Source organism: Alexandromys fortis, unplaced genomic scaffold (assembly GCF_014885135.2).
Source record: "Alexandromys fortis isolate MF-2015 unplaced genomic scaffold, M_Fortis_MF-2015_v1.1 scaffold_212, whole genome shotgun sequence".
NCBI classification, from domain to species: Eukaryota; Metazoa; Chordata; class Mammalia; order Rodentia; family Cricetidae; genus Alexandromys; species Alexandromys fortis.
The window spans coordinates 972,290-999,855 of record NW_026068091.1 but is presented as its reverse complement, the minus strand read 5'-3'; the positions used below and the strand labels follow the sequence as shown (position 1 = coordinate 999,855).

Sequence of the window (27,566 nt, the reverse complement as noted above, 5' to 3'; positions counted from 1 at the left end):
CAGCTCCACGGAACTAGCCCCAGAAAACTATTGTAGTTTCCTTTACTCCCACCGTCGTTAAATCTGTACTCAGAACCTGAGGGATGGGTAAACAACGCCAGAGATGGACCAGGTCTCTTGTTCCAGCACAGGCCTACCAAAAGGCAGACAGACTTCATATTTCAATACTTTTTTTTTTTTTTTTTTGAGTAGTTTTGCTGTGTGGTCCTGGCTGGCTTGGCACTCACTACATAGGTCAGGCTGGTCTTGAACTCGGGGCAATCCCCCTGCCTCAACCTCAGGAAAAGTTGGAATTAAATGTGTGCACCATCCCCTTCAGCCAGATTTGAGTAATCTCAGTAACAGGCGTTCAAGCTATCTTCTCTATCTTGGAGCAAAGACTCAAGACTCTCAGACCCTTAACGTGGGCTTTGTAACGCCCACGTTTCAACCTTTACGTCTTTTCTCCTTACTCCTCCTATCCGCACTGGCCTGGGTGTGCTGTATCCTCTAGAACACCCCCTTTTCAGCGCAGCCGGCAGCTGGAAGTCTTCACTGACCTCTCGCTCTCCGCCCTGCCCCCATCATGGATGGGAGGCCGTCTCTGTACCTCCTCCTCTTCCAGATGTGTGCCAAAGACCCCCCCCAGTGGAGAGGATGAGGAATGATGTGACCTCGCAGCTAGACTTGTGGGAAAGTGTTGATCCTTTGAAAGGAGAGAAGGGGAAGTGGGGGGGGCGGGATGGGACGAGTGGAGCCGCTGGGCTGGAGGAGTCTAAACACTCACACTCCCTTGGCTCCAACCACTTTACCTTCCCCAGGAAGTGATGGAAGCGCTCCAGTCTATTCCTACACTCCTTCGCTGGAATTAGGAAGTGTTTTTCCTCATTTGCTTCCAACCCCCAATCCAGTCAGGGGTTCCCTCTTCCCGGCGAGCCAGTATTCCAGTCCTCTCCTAGGCTTCCTCGGTGCCAGCCCCTCTCAATACACCACGCTTCACCCCTTGGAGGCGGAGCTGGCTCGCCCCGACTGTTCCTTTAAGGAGTTGTCCCCGCCCCTCTCGGAATCGCTGTCTGACGCGGGATGACAGCAGCGAGTTCGGTATGTCTATGCAAATAAGTGTCCCCTTCGGGCCAATGGGGAGCGGAGGTGCCGGAAGCGCGGACCAATAGGGCGGGGGCGCTGGGGCTCACCATATAAGGAGCGGCCTCGCCATAAAAGGAAACATTGTATCTCTTTATATGGGGGGGGGAAGGGTTGGGGGATACCTCCGCCGCCAGCGCGTGGTCCCGGCCCCCTCCACCCGCGGTCTCGGCCGCGGCCAGCAGCCCCTGCCCCCCGGGGGACGCTGACGGCCGCAGGGCGCGCCTCCCCAGCACACGGACAGGGGGCGCTGCGCGCGGCCTGGGGCAACCCAGGCCATAGGGGCAGGAAAGTAAGGGCCCAGGTCGGCCCGGGCGTGCAGGGGCCGTGGGTTCGCAGCGGCGGCCGCGGCAGCGAGAGCGGCTCTAGCAGCGACGGGAGTGAGTGCCCGGTGGATCCGGGAAGCCGATGGCGGCGGCGGCCCCGATTCCTCGCTGACTTGCCTGTCCGCCCTCCTGCATTGAGCGCCATGTTACCGAGCCAAGCTGGGGCCGCGGCGGCTCTGGGCCGGGGCTCAGCCCTGGGGGGCAGCCTGAACCGGACCCCGACGGGGCGGCCGGGCGGCGGAGGCGGCGGTGGGACTCGCGGGGCAAACGGGGGCCGGGTTCCCGGGAACGGCGCGGGGCTCGGCCCGGGCCGTCTGGAGCGGGAGGCTGCAGCGGCAGCGGCGCCCACCCCGGCGCCCACCGCCGGGGCCCTCTACAGCGGCAGCGAGGGCGACTCGGAGTCCGGCGAGGAGGAGGAGCTGGGCGCCGAGCGGCGCGGCCTCAAGCGGAGCCTGAGCGAGATGGAGCTCGGCGTGGTGGTCGGTGGGCCCGAGGCAGCGGCGGCAGCCGCCGGGGGCTACGGGCCGGTGAGCGGTGCGGTGAGCGGAGCCAAGCCGGGGAAGAAGACCCGGGGCCGCGTGAAGATCAAGATGGAGTTCATCGACAACAAGCTGCGGCGCTATACGACCTTCAGCAAGAGGAAGACGGGCATCATGAAGAAGGTACCGGAGCCGGAGGTTGGCGCGCCCCGGGGGGACCCGGAGGGTGGGTGCGCGCTAGGGTAGCCCGGGAGCGAGACAGAGCCGAGGCGGAGGTGAGAGGCGGCGAGTCCGCAGAAGGTGTGTAGGAGGGGATGGTTGTTCACGGACCGAGCGAAAGGGGAGGGGCCGCCGGGGAAAAGTGGGGAGAGGGGAGATGCTGCGAACGTCCGGAATCCAGGGCTAAGGCGCCGAGGTGGGAGTGACCAGCGCGCGGGAGAAAGAGGGACCTGGAGGAGTGCCGGAGTGAAGAGGGGCCGGCAGGAAGGTGGATAACCAGGCGCGGGGGTCAGCCGATCCACTGTGTCCTGGTGTGCGGGAAGGGCGGTGGGAAAGGGAGCAGAAGGTTTTGAGATGAGCGGGCTGGAGTTGGATGACAGCAGTGAGCGAGCGTGAGTGGGAGGAAAGGTGGGCATCGCTGAGTTGTGCGGGCTTGAAGGACAGGCAGGGTTAGGGACCAGGTAGGAAGGCTGGGCGGGAGAACTGCTACTGCCTTGAGGACCGGCAAGCAGGGACCAAGTCCCGCCCTGGCCATGTGTCTTCCGCTGCTTTCTCTGGAAATCTCATGCTGCCCGCAGGACTGGCTACAGAATCACCGTTCTTCGGGACAAGTAGGGTTTCCAGCTCTAGAGCGAATCAGTGCATGCAGTGTTGGGGACAGAAAGATCTGTAGAGGTATCTTTTGCCAGTCAATAGCCTGTGAAAAGTGGTGAGGAAAGGGGTCGTCCTGGAGTCTAGGAGATACAGGAAGGGATGAAAGCAGAGGAACTGGAAGACAACCTATAACCTGGGAACCAGTCTTGTTATCTGTTCCTTGTAGAAGCTGGAACAGCTTCCAAGGTGGGTTGTGCAATTTAGCAGGGGATCCCATCCCTGGGCTCAAGGCAGAGTATCTGTTGCAAACTTGGTCTCATCGTTTTGGGCACTATCTTATCAGTAACCCTTGATCAGGTTTTGGGAGAAGGTAATAAGTACCGTGGGTCCTCCCTTGTCCTTCTATCCCAAGGCAAAGGAAAAGGCCAGTATAGCATTACAGGGCAAAAGGAGTTTGGCTGTGGCAACAGGTTAGAGCCCGTGCAGTGTCCTGGCAGGAAGCATGGGCAGTTGCACACTTAGATGACTGTTGTTACTAATACGATGTGTGAATTCAGCATGGTAGGGTCTCACAGTGAGGAGGAAGAGCACACCAGGTAGTGTTAGGGGATAGCTAACTGGGTCTTTCTGTGTCCCCTCGAGGTTATATGCTCAATCCCTGGAAGCTATTTCTGTTTGCTTCGGGTGTCTGCAGTCCCTGGGACAGCGTCTTCAAGGACATAGGTAGCTTTGCCACTGGCAGCTCACCTCCAGATATCTAGATAGGACCCTGCTTCAGTCACTAGAGGCGAAGGTCATCGCTGGAGATCACCACATAATTTCCCCAGGGAAGTAGAGAGGAGATTCTGACCTGCCCATCTCCCTCCCAACTCCCCAGGCCTATGAGCTGTCCACGCTGACAGGGACACAGGTGCTGTTGCTGGTGGCCAGTGAGACAGGCCATGTGTATACCTTTGCCACCCGCAAACTGCAGCCCATGATCACCAGTGAGACCGGCAAGGCGCTGATTCAGACCTGCCTCAACTCGCCAGATTCTCCACCCCGCTCAGACCCCACCACAGACCAGAGAATGAGTGCCACTGGCTTTGAAGAGCCGGATCTCACCTACCAGGTGTCGGAATCCGACAGCAGTGGGGAAACCAAGGTGTGTTGTTGGGGTCACCTGTGTAAAGGAGGGAAGAAAAGAAGGTCCCTTTCCTTTCTTGGCCTAGTACAGGTAAACAGATATTCTTTGGGATGTGGAGTGGACCAGGTTAATGGTCCTTATCCTAGGAGACAGGTGTCCATCCTCCATTCCTGACAGGAGGCCGTCCCCCTAGATAAGCGGGCGGCCTCCGTGCCCATATAAGGCCGGCTCGGGCTCCACGCCGGCCTCCCGCCCGCAGCCCGCCTGCCTGGCAAGGCCTTTGCATTCCTCCCGCCAGCTGTCTCCCCGCTGGGGGCGGGGGTGTAGTTTAGCCCTGCCCTCCTGGCAGGCTGGGAATAGGAAGGGAGCCCCCGAATCTAGGGTCCTGGGAACCCACTGCTGTTGCCAAGAGGCTGTCAGATTGGGCAAGGAACTACCATAATAGCGAGCCTCATCCCGGGTGTTAGGGATACCCGGGCCTGGGCTGTTAGGGAGAGCTCTGGCCTGCTACTAAGGATGCCTGCTCCTAGTTACGCCGCCTCCCCCTTATTCCTGGTAAGGAGAGAGGGGCGGGTCTTCCTGCTTGCTGTCTGTGGAGCTCCACCTTCCGGGTGCTTAACTAACTGACCAATGGAAGGAAGCGGCACTGTTTGCCTTAGCAACGCCTCTACCAACCAAAGGCCTTGAGGCCGGTTGCTTAGCAAACATCCCGGGCTGACCCACCCCGGGTTTTTGAATCAAGTCGGATCTAGCCTGGAGGCTTGTTTCTCATCTCCTGGTTTCTTCCCTACTAGAAGAACAGAGGCCCTTAGAGGAGAGAGTCAATACTCCAGGTGTCCCCTTGTTTTACTTACCTGTTATCTGCAGTCATTTTCTGGTGTGTAGGCCTCATTTCTGTCCTGTGGGTAAGTCCCCTGGTAGTTGGTCTTTGGCTAAAGTGCATCACTGTCAAACCTTCATGAGCTTTCTTTGAAGATCCCGATCCCTGCCATAGAGCCCGTCAGTTCAGAACCATAAGAACCCTTTTGAAGAGAACTTAAGTCCGACCCTCTCAGGTTTTGAAGAGGATATTAAAGCTCATAAAAGGGTCACCCAGACAGTCACTGCCAGAGCTGAAAACAGACCATGAGTGAGATTCGTGCAAGTCCCTGGAGTGGAGAACACGCAAGAGTTCTCACTGTGTTTGTTTTTATCTTGACGTGAGCTTAGATGCTTCTCTCTGAGTGATTTCGGGAATTCCACCCCGCTTAATCTTCTTAACAGCCTCCAAGTTAAGTAATTGTAGTTTTTCATTGTTTGTTTGTAATATTTATTTATATTGTCCTGGAACTCATTATGTAGACCAGACTGGCCTTGAACTCACAGATCTGCCTCCTCTGCCTCACAAGTGCTGGGATCAAAGGCAAGCGCCATCACACCTGGTGTTATTTTTAAGTTTTGAGACAAGGTTGCACTGTGTAGATGAGACTAGACAACTGTTAGACTTAGGCCATGCCATCGTACCCAACAGCATTATGACTTGCATGGTGCAAGTAAATGGTATAACTAGGGTTTTAACTGACTGAAACACAGTTTCTGCCTGAGTTCTCAATTCACACAAAGCTACTGCAGGGATGAAGTCTTAGAAGCTCACTGCTCCATCTTCACTCTGGGTATAGGACACACTGAAGCCAGCATTCACAGTCACCAACCTGCCGGGTACCACCTCCACCATCCAAACAGCACCCAGCACCTCAACCACCATGCAAGTCAGCAGCGGCCCCTCCTTCCCCATCACCAACTACCTGGCACCAGTGTCTGCTAGCGTCAGCCCCAGTGCTGTCAGCAGTGCCAACGGGACTGTGCTCAAGAGTACAGGCAGTGGTCCTGTTTCCTCTGGGGGCCTGATGCAGCTGCCTACCAGCTTCACCCTCATGCCTGGTGAGTTACGAGGGGCAGGGAGAGGTTGGTTCTCCCTGGGACAGATTGAGGCTATAAGAGTGACTTTAGGGCTAGCCCCAGGAGGACCTCTTTCTTTGCTAAGAGAAGGTGGACATGGGTTAGAGTCAAAGAGAATCCTCCTATGTCCAGTGAGTCCCTGCTGGTGGGGTAGGCAATTTGAGCTCTTCAGTCTGGTCTGGTCTGGCTAGCTCACCCCTAGACCTCTGTCACTGTGGAGATAGTTGTTCTGCGGCTTCTCTGATGTGACTGGAGGGCAGGTTATGTCCTTGATGGGTTAAGGATAGCTCTGGGTCAGCTGAGGAAGACGGAAGCAGGAGAAAGAGGGAAGTCACTTCATTCGGGACGTGAAGGACCTTTTCAGGTCCCAGGGGAAAGTGATAGATTTGGGAACAACTGTGCGGGTCCCTGGGACTATAGTACTCCAGCATGTTTGGTGAAGGCGACAACCTGCATGGGATGGAGCCCGAGTAAAACACTGTGTCTTGTAGGTGGGGCAGTGGCCCAGCAGGTCCCTGTGCAGGCCATTCAGGTGCACCAGGCCCCACAGCAAGCGTCTCCCTCTCGTGACAGCAGCACAGACCTCACGCAGACCTCCTCCAGCGGGACAGGTATAACTCCTTGTCACCCCCTCCCCTCCATGTCCTACCTTCCCACAGGAAGTCTAGCAGAAGGTGCTTAGCAGTCTGGCTTCTGTATTGAGGAGCCCAAGGGAATTTACTAAAGTTAGGAACTGGGGTTTTGGTCTCTTGTTTATAGAAAAGCCAAGTGAGTGGGGCTGGGGTTTGAACCCTGCTGCAGTGGGGATGTGGAGTCAAGGAAGAACTTAGGAAGTGCTGGGAAATTATTTGGTCACTGCCAAGGAAGAGGCAGTTGTATTCGTCACCAGATGGGAGGGCATTGCAGGTCTTAAGTGGCTGTGATTTCCCTCAGCTGTCTCTGGTCATTTCAGAAATTAGAGCGAACTCTCACGTGTAAGTTACTGCCGTTCCAACCTTACTTACTACAGTGTGGTCTAGGACCCAAGTACCTAAGAACTTGGGGTTTTCAGAAGCTCCAGTGTTACCTCAAACCCAGTGAGTCAGAATTTGCACTTTAACAGGTTCCTGTGTTGGCTTTGGAGACATGATTGTCTCAAGGATGGACTGGTTAGGTGTAAGTTCAGGAAGGGGAGAGGAAAGAGCAGGTGGAAATGCAGTGAGCAGTGCAGTCCCCGGGAGAGGGAACAGAGAATCGGATCCTAGCATCCCGCTCAGAAGAAAACGTCAGGCTCTTTTTCAGTTGATGGCAGGGAACAAAGAAACAATCTTTTGTCAAAGTTGTGACGCAGAGCATGGTCCACAGATCCTAGAGGCTGGACTCCTGGGGCAGGATGAGAGAGAGCAGTGGGAATCAGCTCCCTGATGTGTATCTGTGTTTTCCAGTGACGTTGCCCGCCACCATCATGACGTCGTCTATACCCACAACTGTGGGTGGCCACATGATGTACCCTAGTCCCCATGCAGTGATGTATGCCCCCACCTCGGGCCTGGCTGATGGCAGCCTCACCGTGCTCAATGCCTTCTCCCAGGCACCATCCACCATGCAGGTGTCCCACAGCCAGGTCCAGGAGCAAGGTGAGGGAAGGGTCAGGGCTGAAGACAGTAGGACCATTTTCCCTTCTACAGGCACTCAGATGTGCCCAGCTCCAACACTGAGATGCATTCTCCCCTCCTATTTATGTCTCTCCCCAATGCCCACTTATATTCCTGCACAAATACACAAACTTGGATATTCTCACACTCACTGGACAATTGTACTTGTTCATTTGGACACTCACGCACACTTAAACGCTCGCACTACAGGCACCCTCATGCATTGCATGAGACACTTTGGGGCACACATCCTTTGCCACATGTCTGAAGCTCCCCAGTCACTTATATATATCACACCTCCGCTATCTAGAGATCCTCCTGAGCACGAAAATGAGTATTTCCCGTGCTTTTCGATGCAGGTGGTGTCCCTCAGGTGTTCCTGACAGCACCCTCTGGGACCGTGCAGATCCCTGTTTCTGCAGTTCAGCTTCACCAGGTAAGTGGGCGAGGTGGACCGCCACCCCCTCTCACCCCTTCCCACTCAGCCAGTCTTCCCTAGCCAAGGGGCCCAACTGTTTCTGCTCAGGCCTGTGTTGGACGGCAGGCCAGCAGGGGGCGCCTGAACCTGCTTGTCTTCCCTACTCCCTCTCATACTCCTCCCTCCCTGCAGATGGCTGTGATAGGGCAGCAAGCTGGGAGCAGCAGCAACCTCACCGAGCTCCAGGTGGTGAACTTGGACGCCACCCACAGCACCAAGAGTGAATGATCCGCCCGCCACCCTGGACAGACGGCCACGGGACGGCACCACTTATTTATTGTTGCCTTTTCACGTTTTCTTTACACACATTGACTGGCTGAAGGAGGGGGCAGGGAGGAGGAGTGGGCAGCCACAGGACTATGCCCTCTCACTCCAGCCAAAGAAATGGGCCTGCCTGCCCTCCACCTGCCCTCCCTCACCCTCCCCTCTTTCCTGCTCCACCAGTCATGCTGTTGATGGTAGAGCCATCCTCCCTCCTCAGACCCCTTGCCAGCTTGGCTCAATGTTTGCTATGAGTATTCGCTTACCCAGTGGGACTGTGCCCACCTTCCCACTCACAGGCCTTCTGTGGGACTGGGCACAATGTTGCCCTCTGAGGAAGCATTTGGGGCCCTCTCTCCAGCCTCTTTGGTGACCTCTGGTTAGTTCTGTGTGCCACAGTCTGGGTCAAAAGAGCCCTGCCCCTGCCCCTCAGGGAGCCAAGTGGGAGAGATGGGGGTTTCTTCCCTCATGCCGCCACCCTCTGCCCCCTTCAGCTCCCGAATGACTGGGCCTGTGCACTGGACAGGTTACTGGGGCCACCTGCCCTGCCTTGCCGCTCTTGGGTTGGAGGGAACCTCCTACGTTCTCTCTTCCCCTTTGTCTTCCCCCTTCTCCCAGCTGCTTTACTTAAAAGTTGATTTTGAACTTTTTATTTGAGGAGATGAAGTGAAAACAAATCTATAAATATATATTTTTAAAATATTTAACTTTTTTTTAATGGCGTTTTTCTCATCCCCCCTCCCTGCCCAAACTCCCCTTTCCTGGGAAGCCCTTAGGCTCTCTAAAGCTGGCTGGGCCCCTGGGGACAGCCACCCCATGAGCTCGGGGTCCACCAGTGTGTATGGGGGAGACTGGGTTTGCCCACATCCTGGCTTCTTTCCAGGAGAAAGCTGGGGGAGGGGCCCTCAGGCCATGCCCCCAAAGTGGGGGGAGGGTGACCCACAACCGTAGGCCTCTTTTGTCCTGTAGGGTTGTGACTAGGAAGAGGGAGACCAAAAGTGGGGCAGGGTGGGGGTCAGACAGAGGAGATTTCATTTGTGCCACAGCATGGTCATTGCAGTCTTGCGGTTCCCCAGACTTGCAGCTACCTGGGGCCCAAGTTGCAGTGAGCAGGATGGGGTCTGGGAGGTGGGGAGACAGAGGAATGGGGGTCATATAGGAGCAGCTCTTGTGCTGAGCGCAGCAATGGAGAGCCAGAAGTGGGCAGCTCTCCCAGGGAGTGAGCAGCTACTGTAACTTTTTTAAATTAAGACAAAAAGCCTTGAAGAAAATGACTTTATTTTTCTAAGTGTAACCTCAGTATTTATGTAATTTGTACAGGGCCATGCCCCACCCCCGTAGAACCTGCTTGGGGACCTTGAGGGTGGGCTAGCATAGCGGGAGGGTATTTTACCCTGTGTCAGAGCCAGCCTAAACCACCTGCTTCCAGTGAGGGAGCTTTTTCAGGATGGCACTTGGGGTGGAGTGTTGTTAATCCCTTGCTACTGCCCTCAGTAGGCACATACCTGCTTCTGAGGTTAAGTGAGGGGTGGGAAGGGGTTATGCACAGCCTAGGTATCCCGGGTATGATCTGCTGACATGTTGGAGAACCTCCCAACCTCTAATTCCCATTTCTATCTTCCCCAGCTGGGGATGCCACCATTCTGGGCTTTCTCCTGGAAATAGCTGGGGCCTCGGGTGGCTTTCAAGACTGGGGCATGGTAAATCAGGGGTCAGAGTGGGGGAGCTTGGGACTCAGGTCTGTAACTGCCCAGCCCCTTTCTCTGCTTTTGTCCACTCCACCACCCCCTCTCACTCACCACTCCCCCAACACATAGGAGGAGATGTTAGTTCCTCCTCACAAAAGGTAGATCCAGTGAGTGAATCAGGCAAAGTGCTTAGAACGCGTGCTGTGTGACTGTGGCCTTGGGAGAACCTGCTTGTCGGGATTGAGGTGGCATTTATATGTGCAGCAACCCTTGGTGTTTCCCTTCCTAAGTGGCTCTGGGGTGTGTGTGCTTATGTTTGAGTGAATGTCTGTGTGAATGTGGGGTGTATGTGGGTATATCAGTGGTTTCTACTTCCCTGGGATGTTGACCCAGGAATAGTGGACATGGTCACATCCTATGTACAGAGCTTTCTTTTGTATTAAAAAAATACTCTTTCAATAAATGTATCATTTTTGTGCACAGACTGGGATCTTTGACTGTGTCTCTGGGATCTTCGCAGCATAGGGAGGGAGGAGGGAATGCAAACTCGCCTAAATTCTGCTCCCAACTGAAGAAATCTGGGCTAGGGACTTTCTTGCTATGCATGGTTTTGCTAGCAGCTCAGGGCAGTTCAGTGGTTTTACCTGAAAGTCAAAGCGGAAGAACTAACAATACCTACCGCAGGGTTTGGGTAGTGCTGGGAAACTTAAGAACACAAAAACCATTGGAAGGACATAGGGTGGTGGGAATATGGGTAAACAATCCAGGAGTGGGTGCTAACCATAGGTGGATGAGAAAAATGGATCCCCCGTAGAGAAAGGTTGCTTCACACCTGACTAGCTGGAAAGGACACTGGCTGCGGGCTCCCTCGGCTAGTACGCATGCTCCATTCACGCGCTGTTTTGCCACGCTCGTAGTGGGCCACGGTGGGACCCGTAGCCGCCGCCGGGCTTGTGCGTGTACCCGGCGTGTGACCCGGAAAGGAGTTGTGGAGGAGGCGAGCCGAGCTGTGGAACCTGCTGCTGGATGCCAGAGAGGGTCGAGCCCGGCGGTGAGAGGTAAGAGAGTTCTGCGCCGACCGATCCCTTCCCCTTCCCCAGCCTCACCCCCTCTCCCTGGGACTGGAGAGGGAAGTGAGGTCTCGCTGGTCCTGTCAGCTCGCGCGCCAGCCATCCTCACCCCCTCCCCCCAGACCATTCCCAGAGCGGTGCTGGGCCAGCTCCTCCATCTCTGGAGTCTAGCACCGGGGACGCGGTCCCGAGGCCAGGCGTCACCTTCACGCCGGTCTGGGCGCTCCTGGTCTAGGTCCTCTCTCTGCCGTCCCCGCCCCCCAGGCCAAGCGGGTAACTGACTAATGAACAGCCGCTGTGGCATCAATGATTATCCCCTAGCCTCCCTGCCATGCTAAGTGGATCCATCCCCATTGAGGCTCACGTCTTACTTGACTCCTCCTCCTTTCTTCTTTCTGTGTATCCTGGCATGCCGGCCTGCTCTGATCACCATTTCTTCATCGTGGTTGCCTTCCATTCTACTCGCCCCATTGCATCTACACTGCTTCAAATCACACAAACCTTTTTTCTCATCATTTTATTCCCAATAATAGTCTGCCTCAATACCCATTCCCATCTGCTGCCTGCTGCCTACTGTCTCCATCAAAGAATAATATTAGATTATGTAGATTATGTAGTAGCTTTTAGTGAGCACTTATGGGCTTGACTATGTGCAGTATTTTTTTTTTTTTTTAAAGATGGTCTTACTATGTAGTTGGGGTTGGCCTGGAACTTTTTGTGTAGCCCAGCCTAGCTTCAAAATGGTGATTTTCTTGCCTCAGCCTATAGGCATGTGCCAGCACACCATGCTTAAATTCATAGCCTTTAAATAAGAGATTTATGGGACGGGAGGTGTAGTTCAGTTGTTAGAGTGCTTTCCTAGCATCTATGAAGCTCTTACTCAGTCCCCAGCACCCATATAGTTCTGACAACATCTGTAACTATAGTTCCAGGGGATCTAATTCCCTCTTCTGGCCTCCAAGGTCACCAGGCAAGCACGGGGTTCACAAACATACAGGCAAAACACACACATACACACACACACGCATATCACATACAATAGATCATAAACAAATATTTTTAAATAATAAATATGTGAATGAATGTTTTGTATGTATGTATGTATGTATGTGCACCATGTGTATGCAGTGCCTTGGAAGTCAGAAGAGGGTATCAGACCTCTAGAACTGGAGTTACAGATGGTCTTGAGCTGCCACGTAGGTGCTGGGTACTGACCCTAGTCATCTCATATGGTAGCAAGTGCTTTTTTTTAAAAAAAAGATTTTACTTATTTATTATGTATACAATATTCTGCCTGCATGTATGCCTGCAGGCCAGAAGAGGACATCAGATCTCATTACAGATGGTTGTGGGCCACCATGTGGTTGCTGGGAATTAAACTCAGGACCTCTGGAAGAGCAGCCAGTGCTCTTAACCTCTGGGCCATCTCTCCAACCCTGCGGCAAGTGTTTTTAACCCCTGTGCCATTTCTTCAGTACTCATAGCCCCTCCCCCAGTGCGCAGCCTCTCACATGCTAGACAGGGCCACTACTTTTGAGCTCTAGCCCCAGCCCTCTTCCATTCCTGAAATGCTTCATCTCCTTGCTCTTTTCATTGTAATCTCCTCTCATGGAATATATATCTTATATAAATATAGCTGCTTATTTTATCCTGTCCTATACTTTGTCTTTTCTGCCCGTGTTCTAAATTTCGTCCCAACCTACCCCATTTTGCTGCACAGTCCCATCATGTTCCATGTGGGGGTTGTCTCTTTCACATCCTGCCTATCTTTCTCCCTGTGTATTCCAGGGGGTCAGGATGGTAGGGGAACAACGAGCAGGGAACCCCATGGTACCCCTGGGGCCCCAACTGCAGGCATACCCTGAAGAGCTCATTCGACAGAGGCCTGGACATGATGGACATCCCGAATACCTGATCCGATGGCGTGTCCTCAAGGGTGGAGAAGAGGGCAAAGTAAACGGAGAGGAAGACAAGCCGGAGCACCTCCTCATGTGGCTGTCAGCCCCAGAGGTCTATGCCAACTGCCCCTTGCTATTGCGAGAGCGAACACTATCTAAAGGACCTCAGGATGATTCTGCCGGAGAGTTAGGAAGCTTCCCACAAGATCCAGGAGACCTGGATGAGTTGGCAGTGGCAGAGATGGAGGCTGATGTGCGGGCACTGGTACGCAGGGCCACCCGGCAGCTGGCAGAAGGTGGGAGCTCAAGCCTGGTGGCTGCTGTGCTCCACACTGTCCACGTGCTGAGTGCCTATGCCAGCATTGGGCCCCTCGCTGGAGTCTTCAGGGAGACCGGAGCCCTCGATCTGCTTATGCGTATGCTGTGCAGTCCTGAGCCTCAGATCCGCCGGAGTGCGGGCAAGATGCTGCAGGCTCTGGCAGCCCATGATGCTGGTGAGGGAAAGTGCCGGGGGCGGGGGCAGCGGGGAGAGAAGGGGCCTATGAGAGGAAGGAAAGAGCTGCGGACAGTTACAGTTCCCAGCCGTTACTAATGAGAGCAGCTCAAGGTAAAGGAAATATAATGAATGGTTACACACAGGACAAAAAGACGTGGGGTTTATCTGTCACTGTGTGGTAGAGAGTAAAGTGGGCAGACTAGCATTTGTTGAATATTTGAGATGTATTAGTTGGTTATAAAATTAGTATGGGGAGGGGTTACAGCCAACTTAAAATATTAAAATATCTGTATACAGTTTGGTATAAGGGCACATGTCTTTAATCTTAGCACTTGGAAGAGGCAGTTGGGTCTCTGTGAGTTTAAGACCAGCCTAGTCTGGTAAGGGATCCAGGACAGTCAGGGCTACATAGTAGGACCCTGTCTTGAAAAAAACAAAACAGAGAAAAAAAATGTGTGTATGTATGTATCAGTACACAGAATTTAGTAATTTTTAATTACTAAAAGTTAAAAAAATATTTATTTAAATATTAAAAAATATTTATTTATTGTCTATAGTGTTCTGACTGCATGTTTGCCTACAGGCTAGAAGAGGACACCAGATCTCATTACAGATGGTTGTGAGCCACCATGTGGGTGCTGGGAATCGAACCCAGGACCTCTGGAAGAGCAGCCAGCGCTCTTAACCTCTGAACCATCTCTCCAGCCCTGAATTTAGTAATTTTAAGTTTAATAATGTGGTGTTATGTTTCAGTTCTGTGTGTGTATATGTTTGTGCTAGGTTACATATAAAGTGTATTTCTTGCCTTGGGTCTCAGTCACAGAGAAGTTTAAAGCCTCTGGGGAAGGAAAAGCCTAGGATAGGCAGGGAAAAGCAATGAGGACTGAGAAGATCTGGACTGCGTGTGGCTTGCAGGGAGTCGGGCTCACGTCCTTCTGTCACTGAGCCAGCAGGACGGCATCGAGCAGCACATGGATTTTGACAGCCGCTACACCTTACTAGCGTTGTTTGCAGAGAGCACCTCCACTGAAGAGCGCTGCATGGCCTTTGAGGGCATCCACCTTCCTCAGGTACTCTGCCAGTTGTGCAGGAATGCTGGGTACATGGCGCTGTTTCTCAAGCTGTATCCAGGACTGTGGACTAGCACCTGAGCACCCTGAAGGGCTAGTCAGAGTAAAGGGTCAGCCTCCCCCATTGAGGATTTCTGATACCAGGAGCTAAGGCTAGAATCTGGGGAAGCAGACCAACAAGAACCCACGTAAAGCTGGGTGGTTTATGGCAGCCTGCCTCCAGTCCAGCCAGCAAGTGAAAGAGCTAGCCAGATGAGCTAAAATGGGGAGCTCTAGGTTCAGGGAGAGGTTTTGTATGTAAGGTGAACCGTGATCAGGAGAGATACCTGATGTCTACCTTGGGCTACTTCAGTTGTGTGCACACATGCACATGTACCCCCCCACACACACGAGTGTCACAATGCAGACAACACACACAAATATACACAAAAGCAAATACAAGAATCTGTGTTTTAAGATAATTACTTTGTCAGCTAGAGAGATGGTTCTGTGATTCAGAGCACTGACTGCTCTTCCAGAGGACCCAGGTTCAATTCCCAGCGCTCATGTATTAGCTAACAATCACCTGTAACTCTAGTTCCAACAGATCTGATTACCCTCTTCTTGCTTCTACAGGCACTAGATACAAACATCCTACACAGACATACATACAGGCAAAATACCCATGCACATAAATAATTTTTTTAAAAGGTAATTCTTTTTTTGTTTGTTTGTTTTTTAAATTTTTTTAGTTATTTTCTTAATTAATTAATTAAAGATTTCTGCCTCCTCCCCGCCACCGCCTCCCATTTCCCTCCCCCTTCTCTGATCAAGTCCCCCTCCCCTGATCAAGTCCCCCTCCCTCATCAGCCCAAAGAGCAATCAGGGTTCCCTGACCTGTGGGAAGTCCAAGGACCACCCACCTCCATCTAGGTCTAGTAAGGTGAGCATCCAAACTGTCTAGGCTCCCCCAAAGCCAGTACGTGCAGTAGGATCAAAAACCCGTTGCCATTGTTCTTGAGTTCTCATCAGTCCTCATTGTCCTCTATGTTCAGCAAGTCCGGTTTTATCCCATGCTTTTTCAGACCCAGGCCAGCTGGCCTTGGTGAGTTCCCGATAGAACATCCCCATTGTCTCAGTGTGTGGGTGCACCCCTCGTGGTCCTGAGTTCCTTGCTCGTGCTCTCTCTCCTTCTGCTCCTGATTTGGACCTTGAGATTTCAGTCCGGTGCTCCAATGTGGGTCTCTGTCTCTGTCTCCTTTCATCGCCTGATGAAGGTTAATATTCAGGAGGATGCCTGTATGTTTTTCTTTGGGTTCAAAAAGGTAATTCTTTTGTGTTTCTTAGACAAATCAACCTGAGAAGTGCAGGCTGAGGAGTGAGGCTTCCTCATTTGTCTGTAGAGGAAGATACCGAGGGACAAGGAGATGACTGAGCAGGAGAAGACTTAAACCAAGGCTTGTGTCTTGCAGATCCCTGGGAAGCTGCTCTTCTCCCTGGTGAAGCGCTACCTGTGTGTTACTTCCCTGCTGGATCAGCTGAATAATAGTCCAGAGCCGGGAGCTGGAGACCAAAGCTCTCCGTGTCTCTCAAAGGAAAAGAGCCTGGGCCAGCGGGAACTAGAGTTCAGTATGGCAGTGGGCAACCTTATTTCAGAGCTGGTGCGGAGCATGGGCTGGGCCCGGAACCTTAGTGAGCAGGGCACTGTGCCACCCCGGCCATCCCGGTCCATCTTTCAGCCCTGCATTTCAGGCCTTCCACTGTTACTGCCCACCATTGTCACTACTCCCAGGAAGCAAGGGCGGGCCTTCCGCCATCGCTCTGAATTTTCTAGCCGTAGTGGTTATGGTGAATATGTTCAGCAGACAGTGCAGCCTGGCATGCGAGTTCGGATCCTCGATGACTACGAGGAAATCAGTGCTGGTGATGAGGGCGAGTTCCAGCAGAGCAACAATGGTGTGCCCCCTGTGCAGGTGGGGGTCAAACAGTGGCGGGCATAGCCTGAAAATACAGCTCAGTAGATAGAGTGTTTGCCTAGCATAGCTGAGGCCCTGGGTTTAATCCCCACCACCATATAAAGCTGGGAATGGGTCCATGTTTGTAATCTCAGCACTGGAGAAATGGAGGCAGGGGGATTAGAAGTTTAAAGTCATCCTTGGCTACATAGCAAGTTGGAGGGCTAGTCTTGGCTACGTGAGACCCTGCTTCAACAACAAAAAGACATAAAGGAGGGCCAGGCGTGGTGGAATGACTTCAAGCTCAGCTCTCAAGAGGCAGAGGCAGGTAGATCTCTAGTTTTGAGGCCAGCCTGTTCAACATGGCAAGTCCCAGGACAGCCAGGATGTGTAGAGAGACCCATAAATGATGATGATGATGGTGGTGATGATGATGATGAAGAGAAACCCCCTAGATGTGGAGTAGTTATTAAAACAAAAGAATCTGTACACAAGAGGGCCGAGGAGGTTTGGTGGCATAGGTGGGCTGTGAGGTCACAGGGTCAGGAAGCGGAATATAACATGCTGAGATGCCCCCATTGCTGTCAGCAGGGAGAATGCCAAGCAGTGTGGGAGCAGAGGCCATGAAGGATAAAAGACAGGGCCCACTCGCCCCCCATGTTGTCAGGAAGCCGTTAGTCATGTGTTTCCTGTAGGCCTAGCCACTTGTGGTCTGGCCAGAGGGCTGAGTCCTCTCAACTCTTCCCTTCTACCAGGTCTTCTGGCAGTCAACTGGCCGCACCTACTGGGTACACTGGCACATGCTGGAGATCCTGGGGCCTAAGGAGGCTACTGGGGATTCTGCTGCAGCAGTTATGGAGAAGAGAGAAGGGGCCACTGTATCAGGCACAGGTGAGCCTTGGAGAGGTCATGTTGCAGAACCAAGGGGCACTGGCTAGCACTAAGCCATTTCTGAGTGGGGCCTGCCCCGGAGGTTCAGAAACTGACTTCCTACATCCTTAGCATTTCCCTCCTGGGACCGGAAACCTCCAGATGGCCTGTACTCACTGCCATATCTCCAGCCGGAGCCCCGCAAGAGTGAGGAGTCAGGATGCCTGACCCAGGCAGAGTGGTGGGAACTGCTTTTCTTCATCAAGAAGTTAGACTTGTGTGAGCAGCAGCCCATTTTCCAGAATTTGCGTGAGAAACTGGATAAGGTACCAGAAGCCTGAGGTGTCTGGATTGAGGGATGTTGTGCGTTAGAGCTGGGCACTCCGGGGGAAATTCTAACCGTGAAATGTCACCTGGGTGGGGGTGGGGTTGGGGCGGAGAGCTAATGGTTGAAGCCTATGGAGGTTCCACTAATGGAGGAGGCGTACTTTGAGGGTCTAGCATGTAGGAGAACGGGACGAGTGGCAGGGGGACACTTCCCATGATGTTCCTAGGAACTTTGTGTCGTCCCTGAAATGAATACCCTTTGATTGACAGGCCCTGGGTGAAAAAGCCCTAGGTGAACTCTCTGTACCCATAGAGATGGCTGAGGGGGTGCTGCAGGTTCTCAGTAAGCGATTTGAGGGCAGCAACCTCTGTGACCTGCTCAACTCCCAAATCTACACCAAGTATGGACTAATGCCTGAGGAACTGAACAGCTTGTCTTCTTCCTGGAGTCACTCCTGTACCCCAGAGCCAGAGGAGGAGTCAAAGTCGGCAGCCAGCTTCTCAGAGGAAGAAGCTGAGTCCTGCAAGGCCAACACTGAGCCCTCAAAGGCAGAGGCAGAGCCTGCCGGTGCAAAGACTGAGTCCTCCAAAGCCCAGAGTGACTCACAGCTCTTCAGTCAGCTTCTGGTGACAGAGGGGATGACCCTGTCCCCTGAAACACAAGAGGCAGCTGCTGGTGAGTTGAGTTCTGGGAGGGGAAGGCAAGGGCATTAGAACAAGACATGCATTGGCCCAGGTGAAGTGGGTAGAGTGGAGGGAGAACCATGGAGGAAGGGCCCTTTCTTGGCAGAAAAGCCTTGAAAGCTCACGTGTCTGCTCATGAACGTGATTATAATGGACAGCCCCCCTTTCTTCAGTATCTTTGGTTTCACAGGCATCTCCTCTTTGGGTGTGATCTTTACGTGCTCTGGCTCAGCCAGGAGTGCTGAGCTGCAGTGGTGAACATCGCTGCTAACAGAGCCGGGCTTGACTCTAAAAACGTCCAGCTTGGAGGAGTCACCGTTGTTTTAGCTCCTGCCTTTCCCTCACTGATTACAGAAATGGCCAGAGCCTTGCGGGGTCCTGGTCCACGCAGCGCCCTGGATCAGCATGTGGCAGCGGTCCTGGCCACTGTGCAGATCTCCAGCCTGGACATAGACCTGCAGCTCTCGGGGCTCTGTGCCCTCTCCCAGGCTGTGGAGGAGGTCACTGAGCGGGACCACCCGCTGGTCCGTCCTGACAGAACATTGAGGTTAGCATGTTGCCGAGGGAAGAGGTTGGCTTGAAGCTGTAGCTGTTCAGGGTGATGGTAGGAGGGAAGGAAGGAGTGATGAAGTCAAAAGGCGGAAAGGCGGGGGATGAAGGAAATGTGGGGCCTGAGGAAGCGTGGAGCAGGAGACTGGGTGATAGCATGCTCTTTGAGTGTTCCCATTAATTTACATGCGTGCTCTCATTAAATCAGTCTGCCACCACAGAAACAATGGTGCCATTAGTCCTGTAGTAATATTAGTATTAGAGTTTACATGAAAAAACTGAGAATTCAGCTCATGAAAATAAAATTATTATATATAATTTTAATATATATTAATAACGAAATTTTAATATATAATTAAACATAATTATATATTATTATATTTTACATGAAAAAGGCTCAGAATTCTGCAGATAGCAGAGCTAGGATCCAAACCCAGGGCCTCTGGCCCTATTTAAAAATTCTTTTCAAGCCAAGTGTGGTGGCACAGGCCTAATCCTAGGACTTGGGAAGCTGAGGCAGGGGGATCATGAGCTTGAGGCCAGCCTGGGTTGCATAATAAGATCTTGTCTAAAAAATTTTTTTTCTTTTCTTTTGCTTCTGTTCCTACTTTCTTTTTATTTTTCAAGTTTCTCCTGATTTTGTTATTACACGAGTACACTCTCATTTTAAAAAGGGTCCTGTGAAGGGATATTGAATGAGAGCCTGCTGGGATGTGGTGACACAAACCTGTAATCACAGAATGTAGAAGCCAAACAAATCTGAGTTCCTCCGGAAAGAAAGAGAAAGACTTGGAGTGGGTTAGTAAGAGGAGAGGGGGAGAGAGAGGAATGGAAGGAGGTAGCGCTATAGTCTGGGCCACAGCTTGTAACAGAACAATGTCCCCTTCTTTCTCTGTTGTCAGATGTACCCTCAGGCTACCTATGTCACTGCACTGTATGACTAGAGAGATGTTTTTCCGAGGACCTGGGTTCGCTTCCCAGCACCCACTTGCGCAGCTCACAAGCGTCTGTGACTGCTGCTCCAGGGGCTCCACGCACCTGCCCCGAGTGTGCATGTCCACAGAGTCACACACGTACAATCAGACATTTAAAATAAATAGTAAAACATAGGTAATTTTTGTTTGTAAAGATTTTTATAATATTTTAAAGGTATAAATTAGATTTTTTGGAAACATGGTGCATAAAAACATTAAAATTGTGTGTACTAGCCTGGCGGTGGTGGCGCATGCCCTTAATCCCCAACACTTAGGAAGCAGAGGCAGGAGGAGTTCTATGAGTTCTCATCCAGCCAGTCTACAGAGCGAGTGCAAGGACAGCCAGGGCTGTTAAAAAACCAAAAAGAAAAAAGAAGAAAAAAATTGTGTGTATTATTTGTGAAATTGCATGTGATGTATTTGTATTTGTGTTTTAGCGTCTGTGGTCACACTCTTTGGCATTTCTTTAGGACTTTTGCAAGTCATTATTTTCACCGTTGCATAGAGCTACGATGTGGCTGCAGCCAACTTCAAGTCCCGTACCGTGGCCAGCACAGCTTTGCTTTCTAATGGATCAGACTGGCGTGTGTGTGTGTGTGCGTGTGTGCACATGCGTGTGTGTGTGTGTGTGTGTGTGTGTGTTGCGCGCGCTGTGGCATGTATGTGGAGGTCAGAGGATAGCTTGAGCAAGCTGGTTCTCTCCTTCCACCATGTGGCTGCTGCTCCAACTCAGGCCAGACTTGGCAGCAGGTGTCGTTACCCCCTGGGCCATCTGGGAGGCCCAAGTCAACAAGATTTTGACTTATCAGTGGCTGTCTCTGTTAACTTCTGATGACATTAGACGTATTTGTGTGAATTTGTTTCTGCCTCCATAAATGTCCTGTTTATGGAGTATCCTACCTTTCCCCACTTTTTATTGAGCTGTTCCTTTTTTTCTTAAAGATTTAGAGGCATTCTTAAATTGTTATCTGTGTTAAATATTTTGTTTGTTTTTAAACCATGTTAGCTTTATTTTTGTGACCACAGGAGAATCACTATCAGTATAAGAAGGTAAAAACTAGACATGGTGGTTATGCTTGTAGTCTCAGCCTCGAGGCAAAGGCAGGCAAATCCTGCAAGTTCATGGCTAGTGAGTTTCAGGCTAGCCAAGACTACATGGAAAGACACTGTCTAAAAAAGGAGGAGGAAGAAGGAAGGAAGGAAGGAAGGAAGGAAGGAAGGAAGGAAGGAAGGAAGGAAGGAAGGAAGGAAGGAAAGAAGGAAGGAAGGAAGGATGAGTAGAATCAGATAAAGATTATCCAGAAAGGCTTTTCTGCAGGGATACCCAGCTAACACTTTGGTGAACATTCCAACTTCTGTTTTACCTTGTTCACAGGTATCATCCGTGTTAGATTACGTAATCATAACCAGTCCTGGTTTGCAGCTGGGTGTGGTGAGCATATCTCTAATCCTCACCCTGGGAAGCAGAGGCAGGGGGACAGAGAGTATGAGACTGGCCCTGTATCAAATATAGTGACGTCCAACTACAGAAACAGCTGTGCACTTAGTCACCAGTTCATGGTTTGCTTACTGTAAGGTTCTGATGAGGTAGGTCAGGACTTGTGCTCCTTCCAAGAGGATCTCTGCTTGGGTTGTTTCTCTGAGTAGTTCCTGGCCTCTCACCTGTGTTGGCCACTGTGTGACAAGAGTTAGCCTTCACCACTTTGTGACAAGGGTTAGCCTTCCCCATGGTGTGACAAGAGTTAACCTTCATCACAGTGTGACAAGGGTTAGCCTTCACCACTTTGTGACAAGGGTTAGCCTTCACCACGGTGTGACAAGAGTTAGCCTTCACCACGGTGTGACAAGAGTTAGCCTTCACCACAGTGTGACAAGAGTTAACCTTCATCACAGTGTGACAGGGGTTAGCCTTCCCCACTGTGTGACAAGGGTTAGCCTTCCCCACTTTGTGACAAGGGTTAGCCTTCACCACAGTGTGACAAGGGCTAGCCTTCACTCTCAGGACTCGCAGCTCTCTGGCTCACAACCAACATTTTGGTTTTATTTTTTGTTTTTTCTATGAAAAGGAGAGTTGTATTTTGAGACAGAGTCTCATACTGCAGTGCCTGGACTGACATTGAACTCGTGATCCCCCTACCTTCACATCTCAGTGTTGAGATTATAGCTAGCTGGGATTGCAGACATAAACCTCCATGTCTTGCTCTGTCAGTGTTTCTCTTGGACATCTTCTCCAGCTCGTATTGTTTCCCTCTTAATCTTATTTGTAGTGTCTTTCGACGTGCTAAAGTTTTTAGTTTGCTATAGTTTTCAGCTTTTTATAGCTTCAAAAATTTTCTGTCCTATTAAGAGAGTCCATTCTTTCCAGGTGTTGGTGGCACACATCTTTAATCCCAGCATTCGGGAGGCAGAGGCAGGCGGATCTCTGTGAGTTCGAGGCTAGCCTGGTCTACAAAACTAATTCCAGGACAGCTAGGACTGTTACACAGAGACACCCTGTCTCAAAAATTAAAAAGAAAGAAAGGAAGGAAGGAAGGAAGGAAGGAAGGAAGGAAGGAAGGAAGGAAGGAAGGAAGGAAGGAAGGAAGGAAGAAAGAAAGGAAGAAAGAAAGTCCATTCTTCAGTTTAGCTCAAAGCATTCACATCATGAGGCTCACAATCTTCTGTAAACTCCAGCTCCAGGGGATCCAATGCCCTCTTCTGGCCTCTGCACATGTGTGTATGCACATAGCGCACACACACATAATTAAAAATAAAAGTGTAAAAGAAAGGTCCATCCTATTCCAGGATGCTCTTGGCACATGGGGTCAAATGTTGGCCTCTCACCCAGCCTCTCTTCGTCTTAGTTTCTGAGAACGAGTCGCTCACTGAAGCCAGACCTCACTCATTTGGCTTGACTGGTTGCCCAGCCGCAAGCCCAGGCGTCCCCTGTCTCTGCCTCCTCAGTGCCCAGCTCTTTTTATGTCGGTTCAAGAGCTCTAGATTCAAGTCTTGATGTTTGTCAAGCAAGTGCTTTACCAACTGAGTCATCCAGCCTCTGAAAAAAATTTTTATTATTTTTCTAACATCTATTATTTCTGTTTTTGTTTTTTATATTCATTTCAAATTCAAGGGCTGGAGAGATGGCTTGGTGGTAAAGAACACTGACTGCTCTTCCAGCACCCACATGGCAGCTCACAACTGTCTGAAGATCTAGTTCCAGGGGATCTGACACCTTCACACCAATGCACATAAAATAAAGTTAAATAAACCATAAAAATATTTTAAAAATTCAACTGCAAATTTATTTTTGCAAGTGGCATGAAGCAAGCCTAACCTCTTTTTCAAGTGGATAGCAGGGTGCTGTCTTTCTAGGTGCTAGGAACTGAACCCCAGGCTTAACACACACCAAGTTCACGCTCTGTCCCTGAGCTACAACCCCAGCAACATCAGGGTGGGCTTGTTGTTTGTTTGAAGAATTTTGATTTTATTCTTTTGCATTTTGGCTTTTTAACTTTTGAAGATGAAGTGTGTTTATCACACTGTGCTTACGGCTGCCCTTGGATTCTTGGCAGTTCTTTCTCCATCTCCTAGATGCTGGGATTGCAGCATGAGCTACCTTGCCCAGCTCCACCATCCACTTTTCAGTAGTCTGTTCTTGCTCACTGGCTGAGACCTGTCTGCCATCACTTCTTTAGTCTCCTCGTCTCTTTGGCCCCCGTCTTCACTCCAGAGTTTCAGTCAAATACTTTTGGTTATATTTGACTAACTAGGAACAAAGCTACTGTGATTTTTTTTCCAAACAAACCTTGACCATTCCTACGTACTGTTCCCCCTCTTCCTGAATCTACCTGCCATTTTTTCTTTTTTTTTTTTTTAACTTTTAAGCCATTTGAATTGAGAAACTGGGGAGCAGTTAGACTGCAGAGGGGAGGGCTCAGGAGTGAGACTAAAGTCAGGAAACAGGTCAGGTTAGGGTAGAAGAGCAGACTGAATCTTGATGGATGGAGTTGGCAGGGGGTCAGAGAGCATCATGTCAGGAAAGTAAGGCAAGGTTGCTTGGGATGGGGGTTCTCAGTGTCTCCTCTTTTCCCAGAGAGAAGCTAGTGAAGACACTGGTGGAGCTGCTGACCAACCAGGTGGGAGAGAAGATGGTGGTGGTGCTGGCCCTACGCCTCCTTTACCTGCTCATGACCAAGCACGAATGGCGTCCACTCTTTGCCAGGGAGGGTGGCATCTACGCTGTGCTGGTTTGCATGCAAGAATATAAGACATCGGTTTTGGTACAGCAGGCAGGACTGGCGGTGAGTACACGGGCAGAACTGGGGAGAGCGATGAGTAAGACAGGTAGGTGGGGAGGATGGCCACCGACCTTGGAAACCTACTGTACTGACTTAGACTAAGTGGGAAAACACAGATAGCTCTAAGAATGGGCTCTGGGTGGTTTTGGAGCTTGAGTGCATGACTGGAGAAAGGTACAATGGAGTTTTTAAGAATAATACTCAAGCTGGCCAGTGGTAGTGCACACATTTAATCCTAGCATTTAATCCTAGGCAGAGGCAGGTGGATCTCTGTGAGTTGGAGGCCAGCCTGGTTTACAGAGTAAGTTCCAGGGCAGCCAGGGCTACACAGAGAAACCCTGTCTTGGGAAACAAAACAACAACAAAAAGGAATGATATTTAATAGGTAGTGCTGGAGTCACCAGCTCTATTATGTACAGTGTTCTGCCTGCATGTGTCCCTGCAGACCAGAAGAGGGCACCAGATCTCATTAATATGGTTGTGCTCTTAACCTCTGAGCCATCTCTCCAGCCCAAGGCTACATCTTTTATAGTCTGTAATTGCACATAGGCTTAGATGGGAGAAAGGGGGTGTGTGAGCTGTGTGTGGCCTGTGATCAGGGATTGACAAGTTAATAGGTACCACAGTTATATATTAATAATGGTCTACAAATTCTTCTTGCCAGAGATAAGAATGACTCCCTTTTTAGCAAGCAGGAACTTTCTTCAAGCCCCTGAGAGAATGGGGCTTTTGTCTAAATGCCTGACCTTGGGAAAAGGACTTTTTCGGGGACCAGACACTCCAATATAGAATATTGCAGTTTTTTACATGGCTTGGTTTATCCAAATAGCTAAAGCCTGAACGTGAACAAACCAGAAACTAGACAAATGTAGACCTTAGAATTTATAAATCGTGATCATCAAGGATACCTTATTTATCAGGCATATGTTACTATCTAGCGGCTTTGGTGTTAACTTGTGTGGGAACAGGCAGAGTTATCACCCTATATGTGAAAGAATAGAACATGCCGCACCACGGAGTTAGGTCAGGTATTTGGGCGGGGTGGGGGTGGGGGAGTGAAAGAAGAAAAGGCCTCAAGAGTGGGGACGTGAGAGGCAGGCAGACAAGAGAGGCAGGCAGACAAGAGAGGGACTGGAAGAGACAAGAAAGGGCAAGAGAAGCAAGAGTGACAGCCGGGCACTTTTAAGGGGGTTGAAAAACTGACATTGGGAAGGCACCCCGTGGCAGGTGGTGACATAACTACCTCTCTTGCCGCTCAGGCAGGCTGGCCACTGCTGCCTCAGAGCTGGAAACTAACAATGTGGTTCCACAGTGGCAGAATTTTTTTCCAAAGAATTATTTTTGTTTAAAGAGGCTGCCATTTTATGTGTTTTCATCCTTCAAAACCCACACAAAATTTCCCAAAAGAAAAAGCACAAGGGAACTCCCGTAACACATAGCGAGGATCATTAAAAGTGAAAGTGAAAGGTGCTGGAGACAGTGATCTGAACGTCAGAATGTTGGAGCTTGGTCAAGCAGCTGTGACTGCCATGTGGTCCACGCTGTCCTTGTGAGTGGCTTAGTAGTAAAGGAGCCTGTTTCCAAGCCGGGCAGCCCGCGTTCAGTCCCTGGAGCCCCCGTGCTGAAGGGAGCCGACTCACATGAGAGAGGGCTGCTAACTGGGGTGTGTTACAGGGACAGGGGCCTGAGAATACGAGAGTTTAGCTTTTAGGTGTGTTGACTCCTCCACACTTGATTCCGGGTAGGTGTAGTCTGCAAGACTAGCATCCTAGATATGATGATAGAGGGTATTTTTTGGGGTGGGGGTGGTTTTTTGTTTTTTCTTTGTAAACTGAGTGGACCCATGTATAGAAATAGCCCCTCCCTGAATTTGTGTGAAACAAAGGTAACACTGCCATTGCTCTGCCACCTGGGTCAGGCAGCAGGGAAGGAAGGCCTGTCCAGAGACCTTGAGAAGATTGGCTCTAACCACTCAGTACCAGAGTGCTTCCGCTACTGTGGCTGCATGTAGCCTCATCCAGAGCCCTTCTGACAGTGGCTTCTCACAGTACAGTGGGCACATAGACAAGATCACAGGTCCTCTCAGAGCTGGCTAATCCAGGAAGGCCAGGACACAGTTCCGCAACAGGGTTATTTGGGTCTTCTCCTTCAAAAAGTAGCCAGACATTATCTAGACCACTGATATGCAAAAATATTTTCTGGTTCTTCTCAAATTGCATGACCAAAAATATAGCATTTACTCCTAAATTCATATTCTTGCCCATGACAGAATTACAGCATTTTGCTTGTAGCTTGAAGTCTCTAGACTCCAGCTCTGTGGGCTACACTGGAGCAATCAGAAGCTGAGAGCTTTGCTTGGGGGGCCTGCGCCTCTTCTGAGTTTCCCGAGTGCTGCTTCTAGACCAGTTCATTCCCTGGGCATTTGTTTCAGAGAGACAGCCTTCCCTCTGAGGCATGATGTTTGTTTTTAATTTATTCCCTCTGTAATACCAGCAAATAAGATTTCACATCACAAGTGTTTTTCCTATAATTCCCACTACTGTGGTGTGAGACAGCTGAACAGCCTTGGGCCAGACAGATGCTGGCCAGGGCCCGGGGGCATAGGTTTGAGTGGATATTGGTCTTACAGGAGTCGATGAGGTTGCCTAAGAAGGAGGAGAGAAAGGAGAAAAGGGACTGTATTTGAGGACCAGGAGAGAAATACAGAAAGAGGAATGCCAGGAGGCTGTGAGAGGAGGAACTCAGGAAAGAGGGGTGGGTGTCATCGAGATGGGTGCGACCTCAAGGACTTGCTCAGAAGTTAGCTGCGGGCTGTCAAAGGGCAGCATCCTGTGGGAGAAACAGAAAGGGCAGCTTGGGAGCCGAGAGAGCATCAGCCTGTGGGTTTACTACCCACTCTTCAGTTGCTCTGTTTGCAGCTTCCTCTTTGCTCCCCTCTCTCCTACCCACATCTCCCCCTTCCCTCAGGCCCCATCACCCCTGTTTGCCAGTAGTCCAGCTGCGCCAGAGCAAGATGTCTAGGACGATGACAGCAGCTTCCCAGCTTCTCTTGGGGAGGGTCTGGGTGCTGACCCCAGGGCCATGCACATGCTAAACAAGTACTCTATCTACCACTGTGCCATATCCTTTGTGGATGGTTCTGTTCACCCCTAACTCTGCTGCATTCTTCCTTCAGGCACTAAAGATGCTAGCCATTGCCAGTTCTTCAGAGATCCCCACTTATGTGACCAGCCGAGATTCCATCCAACCTCTGTTTGATACCCAGATGACCAGAGAGATCTTCGCCAGCATTGACTCAGCTACACGTCCAGGGTCTGAGAGCTTGCTCCTTAGTGTCCCTGCAGCTGTGGTCCTGATGCTGAACACTGAGGGGTCAGATACTACCCTCCAGACTCTAGATCCTTGCTGTGTCCCTAAGCCCCACTTCTCCTATGGCCCAGGCTCGTGTGCTCAGCAAAAATTGTACTGATGTTGTCCCCTTTGAGTAAACACTGGTGGCCTTCTCAGAATGTCACTGGAGGAGAGGCTAAGTGGTTGACGTAGGGGATTTCC

The 27,566-nt window shown here is 51.0% G+C and overlaps 2 protein-coding genes across 3 annotated transcripts in view; both read left to right on the top strand.

Moving 5' to 3' along the window:
* Nucleotides 1-1,256: 1,256 nt before the first annotated feature.
* On the top strand, nucleotides 1,257-10,349 carry Srf (serum response factor). Of its 2 annotated transcripts, XM_050122859.1 has the most exons (7): nucleotides 1,260-2,110; nucleotides 3,618-3,884; nucleotides 5,525-5,786; nucleotides 6,296-6,415; nucleotides 7,229-7,420; nucleotides 7,798-7,874; nucleotides 8,049-10,349. In XM_050122859.1, exons 1-7 carry the CDS (start codon nucleotides 1,592-1,594, stop codon nucleotides 8,142-8,144), a joined length of 1,533 nt encoding a protein of 510 aa, XP_049978816.1. In that variant the 5' UTR covers nucleotides 1,260-1,591; the 3' UTR covers nucleotides 8,145-10,349. The 2 variants fall into 2 exon arrangements, with proteins under 2 accessions (XP_049978818.1, XP_049978816.1); XM_050122861.1 differs by lacking the exon at nucleotides 7,229-7,420 and having other exon boundaries at nucleotides 1,257-2,110.
* A 459-nt stretch (nucleotides 10,350-10,808) lies between these two features.
* Cul9 (cullin 9) overlaps nucleotides 10,809-27,566 on the top strand; it is a 38,679-nt gene continuing 21,921 nt past the window's right edge. The window contains exons 1-10 of the mRNA XM_050122827.1: nucleotides 10,809-10,923; nucleotides 12,724-13,327; nucleotides 14,245-14,399; nucleotides 15,851-16,351; nucleotides 17,089-17,224; nucleotides 17,336-17,529; nucleotides 17,801-18,206; nucleotides 18,569-18,761; nucleotides 23,810-24,017; nucleotides 27,190-27,386. Coding sequence (XP_049978784.1) covers nucleotides 12,733-13,327; nucleotides 14,245-14,399; nucleotides 15,851-16,351; nucleotides 17,089-17,224; nucleotides 17,336-17,529; nucleotides 17,801-18,206; nucleotides 18,569-18,761; nucleotides 23,810-24,017; nucleotides 27,190-27,386 — 2,585 coding nt within the window. The 5' untranslated portion in view covers nucleotides 10,809-10,923; nucleotides 12,724-12,732. The remainder of the gene's footprint in view (nucleotides 10,924-12,723; nucleotides 13,328-14,244; nucleotides 14,400-15,850; nucleotides 16,352-17,088; nucleotides 17,225-17,335; nucleotides 17,530-17,800; nucleotides 18,207-18,568; nucleotides 18,762-23,809; nucleotides 24,018-27,189; nucleotides 27,387-27,566) is intronic.

Bases quoted from the DNA above. Each gene is read 5' to 3' on its own strand.
- Srf (XM_050122859.1), top strand. From the start codon at position 1,592: ATGTTACCGAGCCAAGCTGGGGCCGCGGCGGCTCTGGGCCGGGGCTCA. The intron at 2,111-3,617 runs GTACCGGAGCCG...CCAACTCCCCAG, and splicing joins AGACGGGCATCATGAAGAAG to GCCTATGAGCTGTCCACGCT. The intron at 5,787-6,295 runs GTGAGTTACGAG...TGTGTCTTGTAG, and splicing joins CAGCTTCACCCTCATGCCTG to GTGGGGCAGTGGCCCAGCAG.